The following is a 14,774-nucleotide window of genomic DNA, read 5'->3' on the forward strand; positions in this document are numbered from 1 at the left end:
ATCTTGCGAAGTGCAGGGTAGCAGGCACAGGAAGCTCCATAGGATCCACGTCGCCAAAAAGATTCAGCGCTGGAAACCCGTCTTATCGCCCGTAGCGTGGTGAAGGGAGGCTGGGCACTTCGCGAACCATTACCCGTTAAAGTTGAAACATGGTAAGTCAAGAAAAACAGAGGTAGGGTAAGGGTGAAACACTAACAAAGTTTTACCGGTGTTCCAATAATTGTCGTTATTATCAGTAAATTACGTTTTTCTAAACATTTGTTTGAAGACGTACATCTCTGACCATATTGTAGCCTCTACTGTACAATAAATACTTTAAATGTAGTGTATCGACGTGGATTATCGAGTTAAAATGTGACAATATTTCGTGAAATACAGTTACAACAACAACGATCTACAAAAACTCTTCTCAGCTGCACGGTCGACTTTCATGTTTCCAAGAAAAGTTTGTAAATACAACAGTTGGTTTACCTACAGTTCAGTAATAACCATTTTCACAAATCTTTCTCAGATTGTTGGAGCCTAAATAATCAGATCAAAGCAAATCAACCATGCAGCTCAAATGTGGAATGAGGAGAATAAACAGACACGCCCCCCCCCCCCCCCCCCCCATTAACAATGTCAATGTTAAACAGTTGCCTACTACTTATAATGGAACAGAATAGAACAACTTCTATACGTCTTGACCCGCAGCGTATAACGTTTGCTACAACTACACAAATTATACTATATAAGTATACTATATCAAGACATACTTTGTGTCAACAGTTTACAGTTATTTTTCTACATTGTAACAATTACTGTCATTTTATCAACATAACACAACACACAGTGGATTAGCTTGAGGTTGAAGTTTACAAAGACCGATGATTGATATTTAGTTGTAGTGATGTGAGGCATGTGTTGGATGTCACTCACTCTTGTTTATTTCTTTTTCTCTTTCAGCCTCTCCGATTGGACATCAAGCGGAAGCTGACTGCTCGGTCGGACCGTGTGAAGAGTGTTGACCTGCACCCAACTGAACCATGGATGGTAGCCAGTCTCTACAACGGTAGTGTCTGTGTCTGGAACCACGAGACACAGGTATTATTCTTACTATTTGTTCACTCATTAATGAATGCTTGCAATGTGGTATAGATTTGAATGGATTCCTTGTCCATGATGATGATACAGTGTGTTGAATCCCATTTCTCTGTAGACCCTGGTGAAGACCTTTGAGGTGTGTGACCTGCCAGTGAGAGTGGCTAAGTTTGTAGCCAGAAAGCATTGGGTCATCGCTGGAGCAGTAAGTGTCACAACTCTCTCTTATGATACATCATAGTGGATGCTACCATGCTTTGGAACACATTCTATTTTTTCAATATGTTTATATTTGTACGTCATCATACTTCTCTTTCTCTGTGTATTTTTCCCTTCTCAGGATGACATGCAGATCCGTGTGTTCAACTACAACACTCTGGAGAGGGCTCATATGTTTGAGGCCCATGCAGACTACATCCGCTGCATAGCAGTCCATCCTTCACAGCCTTACATCCTCACCAGTAGTGGTATGCACCACACACACACACACAAAACTAGGATGCCTCACTGTTTTTCTCAACCTGAATTTTGTTAATCCCCTGTGTGTGTGTGTGTGTGTGTGTGTGTGTGTGTGTGTGTGTGTGTGTATGTGTGTATGTGTGTGTGTATGTGTATGTGTATGTGTATGTGTGTGTGTGTGTGTGTGTGTGTGTGTGTGTGTGTGTGTGTGTGTGTGTGTGTGTGTGTGTGTGTGTGTGTGTGTGTGTGCGCACGTGCGTGCGTGTGTGTATGTGTGTGTTTCCAGATGACATGCTGATCAAGCTGTGGGACTGGGATAGGAAATGGATGTGTGGTCAGGTGTTTGAAGGACACACCCATTATGTCATGCAGATCGTCATCAACCCTAAAGACAATAACCAGTTTGCTAGCGCCTCTCTGGACAGGACCATCAAGGTATAGCCCAGGTGTAGACACAGACAGAAACACACACACATACACACACACACACACACACACACACACACACAGTCTTGCACACACATTGACTATCACTGAATTGATTGACTAAACAGTCAATATGAAGCGCTGCATTTCTGCTGTTGCAGGTGTGGCAACTGGGCTCCTCCACCCCAAACTTCACCCTGGAGGGCCATGAGAAGGGAGTCAACTGTATCGACTACTACAGTGGAGGGGACAAGCCTTACCTCATATCAGGGGCCGACGATCGCCTGGTCAAGATCTGGGATTACCAGGTATCTGTAAACATGCTTACACACTCTCCCTCACATGCATGCACACACACACACACACACACACACACACACACCCTCCTACTCTCTCTTCTCTCTTAACTGCTCTGTTCCTCCTCCCCCAGAATAAGACGTGTGTGCAGACATTAGAGGGCCATGCTCAGAATGTGTCCTGTGTCAGCTTCCACCCAGAGCTGCCAATCATCCTCACTGGTTCAGAGGACGGTGGGTACAGTCGTTCCTTAAGATGGTCACATGTCACAACAGAATTTGTAAAACCATACATCAGATCAGTGTCTGCTTCAGCCAAGGAAGGAAGTACGAAGACAAGCTTTCAATTTCAACAAGTGTATCCATGTTTATGGACTTTTAGGCACGGTACGGATCTGGCACTCCAGTACATACCGACTGGAGAACACGCTGAACTACGGCATGGAGCGTGTGTGGTGTGTGTGTGGCCAGCGAGGCTCCAACAGTGTGGCGCTGGGGTATGATGAAGGCAGCATCATTATCAAGGTACTACTGAATAAGTGGAACACTCCCAAAGTTCTTAGCATGATGTTCTCAGTGCTTAGCATAGTTAGTCAATTTTCAGAAGTGGATACAGTTGGAGTCTTAGACATCTTTCTCCCCTTTCCTCCCCCTCTCTCATCTTTCATCTCCCTCCCTCTCTCCCCCTCTCTCCTCCTCAGTTGGGTCGTGAGGAGCCTGCCATGTCTATGGACTCTAATGGTAAGATCATGTGGGCGAGGCACTCAGAGGTGCAGCAGGCCAACCTGAAGGCCATGGGGGACACAGAGATTAAGGATGGAGAGAGGTTGTCTCTGGCTGTGAAGGACATGGGTAGCTGTGAGATTTACCCCCAGACCATCCAACACAACCCAAATGGCAGGTGTGTGCATGCATGCGTTCTGTTTCAATTGTCCATTGTTGGTCTTTATTGTGTGTGTATGCACAATGATTTGTTGATCAGGATTGTAATCATGTGTACATTCATACATCATGTGTGCATGTGTGCATGCGTGCTGCAGGTTTGTGGTGGTGTGTGGGGATGGAGAGTACATCATCTACACTGCCATGGCCCTGAGGAACAAGAGCTTTGGTTCTGCTCAAGAGTTTGTATGGGCCCACGACTCCTCCGAGTAAGTCAACTGCACTTAAGTTTGACAACTCATAAATGGTCATCTATGGTCTATTCATGGTTCAGTCTGGTCATGCTGGTCTAATTTCAAATTGATTTCTTTGATTTACATCACAGATATGCCATTCGGGAAAGCAGCAGTATGATCAAAATCTTCAAGAACTTCAAGGAAAAGAAGTCTTTTAAGCCAGATTTTGGGGCTGAAGGTGAGCCATATGTATGAATGTATATGTGTATGTTTACGTGTACATGAGCATGAATGTGTGTGTGTGTTGACAAATGTGTATGTACCACATATTGCAGGTATCCATGGTGGGTTCTTGCTTGGTGTACGGTCAGTGAGTGGTTTAGCATTCTATGACTGGGAGAACACAGAGCTGATCCGCCGCATCGAGATCCAGCCCAAACATGTGAGTACTGGTATCACCAACCTAGAGCGTTTCACCCTTCACCTCAGCTGGTCACCATACAAGATAAAAAGGGAGAGATGTTCCATTCACTCTTCTGGAATGGTGTCTCACTTTGGCAACATAGCATTTTGCAGTCATGGCAGTAAAGCACCTCTGTAAGCCCTTGTCTTCATGCTCTCCTCAGATCTTCTGGTCAGACTCTGGGGAACTGGTGTGTATTGCTACAGAGGAGTCCTTCTTCGTGCTGCGCTACCTGCCGGAGAAAGTGGCCTCAGCTCAGGAGACCAAAGAGGGAGTGACAGAAGACGGGATCGAAGATGCCTTTGAGGTGAGACTACAGTTAAAGATACCAAATTTTGCTTTGTATTGGCTTAAACTAGATTATAAACAGAGGGGTTTATTTGTTCATTTAACCTTTTCCTTTGAATTTCTCTCCCCTTCTTCATCTCCTCTCCACAACTCTCACTTTGCTTCTCTATACTCTCCTCATTCCTCTCTCTCCTCATCCTTCTCTGCCTCTCCCTTTCCTCTTGCCCTATCTTCCCCCTCCCTCCCCCCTCCTCTAGGTGCTGGTGGAGATTCAGGAGGTGGTGAAGACAGGTCTGTGGGTGGGAGACTGTTTTATCTACACAAGCTCAGTCAACAGACTCAACTACTATGTGGGTGGAGAGATTGTCACCATTGCTCACCTGGACAGGTAAAACCATGCTCACAAACTGACATTTGTCAGCTGTCACTGAACTAGTTTATTTAACCATTATTTATTTATTTATTTCAAGGGTGACACAGGTGTCCTTGCACGTGAAGGATTCATGTCTCGAAAATCTTTAGTTTAACATTATCCTACATTTTGTATGTAGAGTTGGTGTCTGCACATTCTGGGCTCTGGTTTGTTTCCGCTAAAGAGCGCTACGCACCACCAAAACCATGTGCAGAGACCGTTTTGGTCATTTGGACGAATAAAGGCAGAGCAGTGCTCAGAGGGTTGACAATGGGCAGTGGGACAATTATTAATTCCATGTTCAATAACTCATACCACCAGCACATCCTCTACAGAATAAGTAGAATTAGGCCTAGTGTATATTCTCCCTACAACATTGAATGACCAATGTGGCGTACATTGATCGCCTCCGCACTCTGTGCCAATTCCTAATGAAATCATGCTACTGTGCATGTCTTTGATATAAGGTATAAAATCAAATAGTAGAATATTTTAGACATTGTATAGTGTACAGATTACAGGAAAATATGCATACCTACTTCATAAAAAATAGGTTTGGAGAACCTTTACGCACAAACTGAAAAGGTTCTTGTTAGAATCATCCTGAAAGTTTTAAAATTCCACTTCTCCAATCCATTTTTGGGAGGGGAGATCATATAAACTAGCAATAGGCATAACATGTATGGCTACCCCCTACGCATGATAGCCCCCACTGTCATTGGAACTGTGCACATCGCAGTATCAACAGGTTAATGCACTTGACAATAATACCCCGTTATGACTTTCCTATGCACTTCTTTTCACGTTAAATAGTGTCCACTATTGCCAGGGACTCTAAGTAGGCCTACAATTCTAATAACAATACAGTTGTGAGGGCGTGGAAACGAAGACAGAGAGGGAACAAAATGATACTCTACATTAAATGATGCAATGAAATGCATGAAGTCAACTGAAGTAAGACTAAACCAAAGTGGCAGTTTATAATGGTTATGAATGGGGGTCGCAAACGATAACGGACGATATCCGTAGCAGATACGAATGATAAAATACTGTATGAGAAAAGTCATGAAAGGTTCATTAAACCATTTTACAAGCAGGTTGAATTTGGCCACTCTACGCTTGCTGGGTGGTTAGATTATGATATCATAGACACTTCTGTTAAATTTGTTGCCTATATATGCCTGGATATCTGAATCTAAAATTCAAATTCCCCACCCACTCATTGCCGGAGAGCTGCCCTCTGCCTCTACTCGAACTGAAACTTTGCTGAACAAAATTACCAATTTAGTGGCCATATCAGCTAAATATTTATGGTGTGCAGCGCTCTTTAGTGGAAGCAAGTTGGAACCCTCTGTGTGTGCTCACGCTTTCAATACTGGTCTTATATGAACACGTCTGTCTGTCTGTCTGTCGTAGGACCATGTACCTGTTGGGCTATATCCCTAAGGATGACCGTCTGTACCTGGGGGACAAGGAGCTGAACATAGTCAGTTTCTCTCTGCTGGTGTCGGTGCTGGAGTACCAGACGGCTGTGATGAGGAGGGACTTTGGCATGGCCGACAGGGTCCTACCCACAATCCCAAAGGACTTGAGGACCAGGGTGGCCCACTTCCTGGAGAAACAGGTGTGTCTGTGCTGTGTCTGTGCGTGCGTGCGTGTGTGTCTGACACACATCATATTTGTGAGTGTGAATGCTGGTGTTGCAGTGTTTCTGTATGATTTTGTATGTGTGTCTGTGTGTGTATAACCCTGTAATCTTGGCTGTGTCTACTGTGCAGGGTTTCAGGCAACAGGCGCTGGCTGTGTCCACAGACCCAGAGCATAAGTTTGAGTTAGCCCTGCATCTTGGAGAACTGAACACTGCCTACCAGCTGGCTGTGGAAGCCGAGGTCAGACATCGCAACACAACTCAACACACAGGGGAGCACTGGGATCAAGCTTGGAATTCTAGGGGCCGTTGGGGATTGACAGGGATAAATTATAGTATATATAGTTATATTGGCAAATTTTACATTTTAAAGAAAAGACAAAGGACAAAATTGATAAAAGATCACAAGAATAAGTGTAGAAAACAGGATTAGAAAATAAAAAATGTTTTAAAGATATGTTTTTAGGGCATTTCTGCTTTATTGGGATAGAGACAGTAGAGATTGACAGGAAGGATGGGAGAGAGAGGAGGGATGACATGCAAGATAGGTCGAGGGTTGGAATTGAACCAGGAAACTTGCGATTATGTGTTTAGCGCATTAGTGTGCTACGCCACTAAGCGCCCCACCTTATTGTTTAAGTAGATATAGACACAGTGAATTGGCCCTGCTGTTTTTGTGGTGTGGAGGGTCTTAACTTGCCACCTCTCTCCTCTCTCTCCTTGGCACCCTGGTATTATGCCCCATAGTCAGAGCAGAAGTGGAAGCAGCTGGCAGAGCTGGCCACCACTAAGTGCCAGTTTGGCCTGGCACAGGAGTGCCTCCACCATGCCCTGGACTACGGCGGGCTGCTGCTCCTGGCCACCTCCTCGGGTAATGCCACCATGGTGGGCAAACTGGCAGAGGGGGCCGAGAGAGACGGCAAGACCAATGTGGCCTTCCTTACCTTTTTTCTACAGGGAAAGTGAGTGTGTGAGACATGGTTTGGGATGGAGGGAGTTGGATTTGCAGCAAGATATCTATGTATATCCCTTATAGTTTCATCATGTTATTATACTATTATAATACATTTGTTTATCACAATGTTTGTATGTTGTGTTTGTTCCTCCAAGATTGGACAAATGTCTGGAACTCCTGATCAAAACTAACCGGCTGCCAGAGGCTGCATTCCTGGCCCGAACATACCTGCCCAGCCATGTGTCCAGGTACAGCATTTTGTGTGAATGTGAGTGAGTGTGTGAGTGAGTGTGTGATAAAGTGCGTACCAGTGTCGGCAGTGTTTCAATGTCAGTACTGACATGGTGTCCGTGCTTCTGCCTGCAGAGTGGTGAAGCTGTGGAAAGAGAGTCTGTCTAAGGTGAACCAGAAGGCAGCGGAGGCATTGGCCGATCCCACAGAGTACAGCAACCTGTTCCCCGGTCTACAGGAGGCCCTGGTGGCCCAGGATTACCTGAAGGAGACCCACGTCAGGTTGAGGCCAGCCGCAGACTACCCCCTCATCATGGTAAGTATACAAACCGTCACTACACTTGCCCTGGTCTTGGAGAGCACAGTGTGCAGCATGTTTTCCAACCCAGCACTAAAACACCCAGTTCAGCTCAACTGCTTATTGAGACCGTGGTTAGCCAAATCAGGTTTATAATTGTTGGGTTGGGACAAATACCTCCATACCCTGTATACTTCTCCAGGACCAGGGTTGGTTGTGGCCTCTACACCAGGGGTTCCCAAAGTGGGGGTCGAGCAGTCAGCAAATACTGATATACGATGTGACTGTTCTGTATATACGCCCTTAATACTCAATCTTCCTACTCTGCAGCCTAATGAGGACAGGAATGTACTGGAGGAATCTGCAGGCTACGTGCCAACAGGAATGTCTGCTGATCAAGAGGTAGGGTCTGGAATCTCACAACTCTGGAATACTGTACAAAATTTAATAAATGCCCTATTTCTCAAGTTCTGTACATTAGAGAATTCACCACCAGCTAGGCAATAATAACCATACCCACTGGTCATTCCCAATGACATACCACTTAGCCCTTTTTTAACATGTCTATCTACAGTATCTAGTGTACTATTAGCTAGACCTAACCCCTAATCTCATTCTCAAATAATGTGTCACTCTCTCTCTCTGTTTTATTTGCAGGACGTTGCTGAGAACATTGATGAAACCCCTGTAATGGCAGTGGTGATAGAGGGCGCAGCTCCAGTAGTGTCCTTCACCATGGAGGTGGGAGAGCCTGTCATGGCTGCAGTGGAAGAGTCCATTGCAGTGGCAGTAAAGGAGGAACCCATTGTTAATGAAGTGGACCCTCCCAAGCCAGAGATGACAGCAGTGGAAGACATCATCTCTGAGGTAGAGGGGGTTCCTGTCACCACAGAGGAAGACTTATTAGAGGATGCCATGACAGTGCCAGACATAGCACAGCCCACTCCAGAGGAAGATGCAACAACAGAGACAGCTGTAAAGGATGAACCTGAAGCAACCAAAACCATAGCAACAGATTCAGCACCTGTTGCTGAGGTAGTGGTAACAGAGACCATAGCAACAGAGCAGACACCTGTGACAGAGGCAATGGTCACAGAAGCCATAGCAACAGAGCAAACACCCGTCACAGAGGCAGTGGTAACAGAAATCATAGCAACAGAGGAAGCACCTGTTACCGAAGCAGTATCAGAACCCATAGCAACAATACCAACACCTGCTACCATAGAAGCTGTAGTTCCAGCAGAAGAACCTGTTCCAGAGGCTGTTATAGAACCTGTAGCTCCAACTGTTCCTATGGAAGAACCTATAATAGTAGAAGCCCCAGTCATTGTAGAGGTGAATGATCCTTCCCCAGACCCAGACCCAGCCCCAGCCGTAGTCCCAGCCATAACTATAGACCCAACCCCAGTCATAGCCATAGCCGTAGACCCAGCTCCAGCCATAGAACCAGCCATAGACCCGGCCCCAGCCATAGACCCAGTCCAAGATATAGACCTAGTCCAAGATATAGACCCAAGCCCAGCCGTAGACCCAAGCCCAGCCGTAGACCCAAGCCCAAGCCCAGCCGTAGATCCAAGCCCAGCCGTAGACCCAAGCCCAGCTGTAGACCCAAGCCCAGCCGTAGACCCAAACCCAAGCCCAGCCGTAGACCCAAGCCCAGCTGTAGACCCAAGCCCAGCCGTAGACCCAAGCCCAGCCGTAGACCCAAGCCCTGCCGTAGACCCAAGCCCAGCCGTAGACCCAAGCCCAAGCCCTGCCGTAGACCCAAGCCCTGCCGTAGACCCAAGCCCTGCCGTAGACCCAAGCCCAGCCGTAGACCCAAGCCCAGCCGTAGACCCAAGCCCAACCATAGACCCAAGCCCAACCATAGACCCAACCCCAAACCCAGACATAGACCCAAGCCCATCTATAGACCCAAGCCCAAGCCCAAACCCAGCCATAGACCTAGACCTAGCCATAGATCTAGCCCCAACCATAGGACCAGAGGACCAGGTCAAACCGGCAACCCCAATGCCCACACCAGTACCTGTAGCCCCTGTAGCTGCCCCCACAGAGGGGACAACAGTGGAGGAAGAAGACCCAGCAGCAGCTCTGGTGGACCTGGAGATGGAGATGAATGATGAGGTAAACCACCTGACTTCCACAATCCATAGCCCATACTCTTGCCATTATTCAAGAAATGAGTATTGACTCACATAGTTACATAGTTTTTTTTCATTGGTATTGAATGATACCTCAGAATTCATGTAAGGTACATGTATGAATATTGCGCTACACACCTACTCACTCTTTAATTTCTCTCCAGGGCCTGGATGATCTGGACTTGGACAACTTTGATCTGGATGATGACATTGACACCTCAGATGTCAACCTAGATGATGACTTCCTGGATGACTGAGCAAAGAGAAACCTTTCTGAAAGTGACCAAAGAACACAGTGTTTCTCACATTCCTGGTGAAAATGTATGTTGGGAGGGTTGTTTTACCAAATGCTTTTACAGTGTAACTAGTGAAGGGTTGGTTGAAGGGATTAATGTCTTTGTAGTTTATCATTTCACTGTGAAAATGGGTACTATCTTTAGTTAGGTCCTCTCCATGACCATAGTACCTCTTAATGTCTTAAGCAGACTGCTGCTCTGGCATGGTTTAGTGTCTTTTTACTCTTCAGTTTTTATAAGGAAGGATATATCATTGTACAGATATGGGAACCCAAGTGCCTTGTAATGTCCTGTACATCTGGATGAGAATGTCTTGGCTAGAACACTGTCATGTAACGGTATGTATAAAAACACCTTATAATGTCCGGCATGTCTGGGATAGAAAAGGGAATTAAATGTTTTATCAGCTCAATAAAACAAGAAGAGTGTTGACTCTTTTATTCTTGATAATAGTCTTTCACAATCAGAAATGGAGAGAGGGAGTATACAAAGACAGTATTTATTGTTTATATATATATATATGTACACATGAAAGTCCTTTCATCCATTCATCAGTTACTGTGTGGTTCCCAGCTGGAGAGAGAGTACAGATAAGGTTATGGACAAATGCTTCAAAGACAGTAGATGAATGACCCCATTGAAAGTGAATAAACATAACATTTACTCCTACATTAAATGATTGAGGACTGCTTCACGCACCCCACAATGAGATAAACTACAACTTGCAGTCCACCCATTGATCAGTTCAACTTGAGACTTGCTCACAACTGTACATTATTAGCTGTAAATCACTTGAAGCCTGTAACAGCTCCACTCTGGACCCAGAGGAGCTTCCATCTCCCATGATCTTGATCATTTCTCTCTCTCTCTCTCACACACACACACACACACACACACACAAATGACTTCAGTCCAACTCTCTCCATATCAGCTTCCTATTTCAAAGAAAAGATACAGAAAAGCATGTTTGTTTGTTGACCAAAATTGTCCAGTGTGGAGTTGGGAGATGATATTCCAGCTCAAGTGCGTTGTGGATTGAGGTGGTGGGGGGACAGAACAGGAGGGCATTCACATTGAGCTCTCTGCTACTGGGGTCTGCTCATAGGCCTGCAGGGCCAGCTCTATGTAGCCTGCCCTCTGGGACTCCATCTTGGAGTAGATCTATTGAGACACAGAGAGAAAACCGGGGTCAGCATTAGGAGAAACGGGTCAATGGGTATCATATCAAAATCAATATGGCAACTGTAGAAACAACCTAAATGCACCCAATAAACATCTCTATGAAAACTGTGCTTCATTATAGTCTATACAAGAAGACTACAACTAACTACCTTGAATGAAATGGAAGCAACAGACAAAAACCTTTACAGTATGTTGAGGTCAACAGAAGTAAAGCTATGTAAGTGTTGATTGTAATGCACAGGGTAAAGTATGAGTGGGTGAACATTGAATGTATTGGAATAGGACCTAGGACACTGGTGTGTGCTGATGGCACACTGGCCCATGAGAAGTCACCTTGAGCAGGTCCAGTCCTGTGGCCTGTTGGCTGCTGCCCTCCTGGGCTGACTCGCTGTGTGGGTGGACCATGTGAAACAGAGACACCAGGCTCACTGCATCCTTCAACCTGTACCAAGGACACAACAGTCACAGTCATCTGTTGAACTTGGATATTATGGGCTAACCATTCTAATATTATTACAACACACCCACACCCACACCCACACCCACACCTACACCCACACCTACACCCACACACACCCACACACACACAGTGACTTTCAAACACAGACTCACAGGTCTCTCTGCAGCATGTCTATGATGAGTCCATCCACCCTCCTGGCACTGACCAGGTGCCAGATCAGACCACCAAAGTGCCTGGTGGAGCGCAGCAGGTAGTATTTGCCCTGCTTCTCTAGGTCCTCATAGGTGACTGCATGCACCTGGACAGGAGTGACACCACAAGAACATGTATTATTAGGTAAACTCTATTTAAGACATGCTTGAGCCCCTGAAGAGCACATAAGGTATTTAGAATTAGTTTTCACTGAACGCATTGCACTTCGAGTTTTACTGATGATCAATAAGGATGTATGAACTGAGCCATAAACCAGGACACTCAGTTGAGGAGTATGTAAAGGCAAAGATGTGTCTTACCCTGATGTACTCTGAAGAGTCTGGCTCGAACTGGACCTGGCACAGATCCAACACATCCTCATGGCGGTCCTGGGAAAACACCACCTGGGAGGGAGGGAGTGAAGAGAGAGAGATGGGAGAATGGAGTTCAAATTCAAGTTTATTAAGATACTCACATGAAAAACTGAAATACATTAGTTTTTACACATGATAAGATGAAAATTAGTGAGTGAAAAGTGGGAGTGAGAGAAGTAATGGAAGATGCAGTCAGTCAGAAGTGAATAACAGTTTTCAATGTTGATGTTCCAGTTATATTTTTTTATTTTTCCATTCCTCACCTTGAGGTTCTCCTCCTTGAAGACAGGAGGTGCAGTTAGCTTCCGGCCCTCTTTGGGGAAGTATACCTGCAGCATCCTATCTCTCTCCTCCCACGATGCCTTCCGCAGTGTCCCATTGGGCTCTCGGATCACTATGAACCGCTCCTGTAAACAATAGAAAACAGTAATAAAGTCTCTTTTATAAACACTCTCTCTCTCTCTCTCTCTCTCTCCCTCTCTCTCTCTCTCTCTCTCTCTCTCCCTCTCTCTCTCCCTCTCCCTCTCCCACCCACCCACCCTGTGTGGGATGTTGAAGGTGATGTCAGTGAAGACATATTTGGCTGTGTCCATGCCCTCCAGGATCTTGTCCTCTGACAAGATGTCGTTGATGGGACTCCTCTCTGGTAGGACAGGGGGCATCTTCAGTAGTCTCTGAGCCTGCTCCCTGGCACTCTGAGTCGCCTATAACACCAACAATGGCATGTTAAGACAACAATGTGTACATTTCTGTGTGGTCTTCTGACTTTGTTACTTGATACATTCACATAGAGCACTGATATGCTATTTTATATGAACAATTAAGTGTATACCGAATAAAGAAGAGGGGACCTATGGATAACTAAATACTACACCACTTTGTTGTTAAAAATGATATGTTTGTGCACCACATACAAACACCACAAAAATGGAGCAGCTCAATTTTGTTGTTCAACTCCTAAAGTGGTCTCAGTCGGTGTGTGGGGCTTGTAGCCACCGTAACTTGCCTGCTCCAGCTGAGCGTCAGTCATGAGTTTGTATGATGGTGGCTTCAGCTCTTGCTTGATGGGTCGGAACACCTTCTGCAGATCCATGCCTGTGATTCTAGTAAGAATGTCCTGCACTTCTGCGTCCATAAACTGAGGTTTTGCATGTCCATCCAGAATACCTAGAGGCAGAGATGGATGAACAGCGACATAGTCTGCCTAGCCTAGTCTTCGAGATGGATGAACAGCGACATAGTCTGCCTAGCTAACCAGAAATAATACATCATTATGAATAACCAAACACTTGTTACCAGCTATGTCATCAATGATCGACACAGTGGTTAAGGTTACTTAGTACCACAACTCATGATTCTGGGCTTACACTCAATATCGAGTGGAAAACCAACCAGCTGGCTATCCATTTAGCAACACATGCTACAAGGTCAGTGGTGGATTTATCGTTTCACGTGGCTACAACATGTATATAAACGACTTACTGTTGTCTGGTGGTGCACTACATAGCATCCTACTGGTACCTTTGGCAAGCATTTGTGTGTTTTTACCGACATTTCTGACCATGGAATAGTTCCTAAAGAAACACCGTGCTGCACCAATCGCCGCCATGTTTACAGATAAGGCATCACTCGTAACCTTTAACCGGAGCAAGCCGGAGGCACTAACAATAGAATTCTGGGATATGTAGTACGACTACTGGGAGTCGAGAGGAACATCTCTATTACGGCTACAGGTCATGGAGTGTGTGCAAGTGTGTGCCGCAGTGAACCTGTTAATCGAATTGACTGAAATTCGTTTTCAGAAATATTATGAAGATTTTACATTTCTGATCACGTTATTTAATTGCCATCATTTCTAGGTTGTTTGGGGGTGTATGCAACTATGCCTACTTCATTTGACAGGAATAATAACCAGCAAGAGTCTGCTGTGATTCACATTTTGGTCACGAGATGGCGATAATCAATCAATGCTTTTAAATGTCGTCCTGCAATGTGCAGCTATTCTAAGTATGAAACGCAGACGAGGGCCCGGCCAAATATACACATTTGACATTTCATCCCATTTTCTAGGAAATTATTTATCAACCGTTGATATTTTGTAAAACATTTAAATTTGCTTAGCGAGGATTTAGTCAAACAATTTGATTCTGGCATCGGTGACAACCTGTTTGAGTTTGTGTACAATGTCTGAAACAGTAGGCAATATGAAATGAAAAGATGGAGTAGGCTATACAGAAATGATCATTTCTGCTTGTAAGCTGTCTATCCCAGAGTATAAGTGTCTAAATTAACTTTGAGTTATTTTTCTAAATCGCAAAGCTTACATAGCCATGTCTGCCTATCCTTGAGACAAAGCTTGAGTCACAGTACAGACATTCCTAGCCAATCATTACAATGTGTTCCTACAGGTCTGATAACAAGGAAATATGTCTGGATGATAAGGAGTGTCCTAAAA

General features: G+C 45.1%; 2 protein-coding genes across 2 annotated transcripts; one reads left to right on the forward strand and one right to left on the reverse strand.

Moving 5' to 3' along the window:
• The first annotated feature begins 27 nt into the window (after nt 1-27).
• LOC310823220 (coatomer subunit beta'-like) lies at nt 28-10,447 on the forward strand. Its single transcript, XM_083696007.1, has 22 exons — nt 28-152; nt 946-1,083; nt 1,199-1,285; nt 1,421-1,547; nt 1,826-1,974; nt 2,127-2,273; nt 2,396-2,495; nt 2,644-2,786; nt 2,963-3,162; nt 3,302-3,412; nt 3,529-3,617; nt 3,715-3,821; nt 4,006-4,149; nt 4,388-4,518; nt 5,959-6,166; nt 6,321-6,431; nt 6,938-7,152; nt 7,301-7,393; nt 7,512-7,692; nt 8,005-8,076; nt 8,332-9,798; nt 9,980-10,447. The coding sequence occupies exons 1-22, from the start codon at nt 150-152 to the stop codon at nt 10,070-10,072; spliced, it is 4,116 nt and encodes a 1,371-aa protein (XP_083552133.1). The 5' UTR covers nt 28-149; the 3' UTR covers nt 10,073-10,447.
• Nucleotides 10,448-10,596: 149 nt separating this feature from the next.
• On the reverse strand, nt 10,597-13,929 carry mrps22 (mitochondrial ribosomal protein S22). Its single transcript, XM_083696008.1, has 8 exons — nt 13,802-13,929; nt 13,326-13,486; nt 12,859-13,023; nt 12,583-12,726; nt 12,266-12,349; nt 11,906-12,051; nt 11,627-11,735; nt 10,597-11,272 (listed from the first exon to the last, which is right to left on the reverse strand). Exons 1-8 carry the CDS (start codon nt 13,926-13,928, stop codon nt 11,180-11,182), a joined length of 1,029 nt encoding a protein of 342 aa, XP_083552134.1. The 5' UTR covers nt 13,929; the 3' UTR covers nt 10,597-11,179.
• Nucleotides 13,930-14,774: the final 845 nt, after the last annotated feature.

The sequence above is a fragment of the Argentina silus genome (assembly GCF_951799395.1).
Source record: "Argentina silus genome assembly, chromosome: X".
Lineage (NCBI taxonomy): Eukaryota > Metazoa > Chordata > Actinopteri > Argentiniformes > Argentinidae > Argentina > Argentina silus.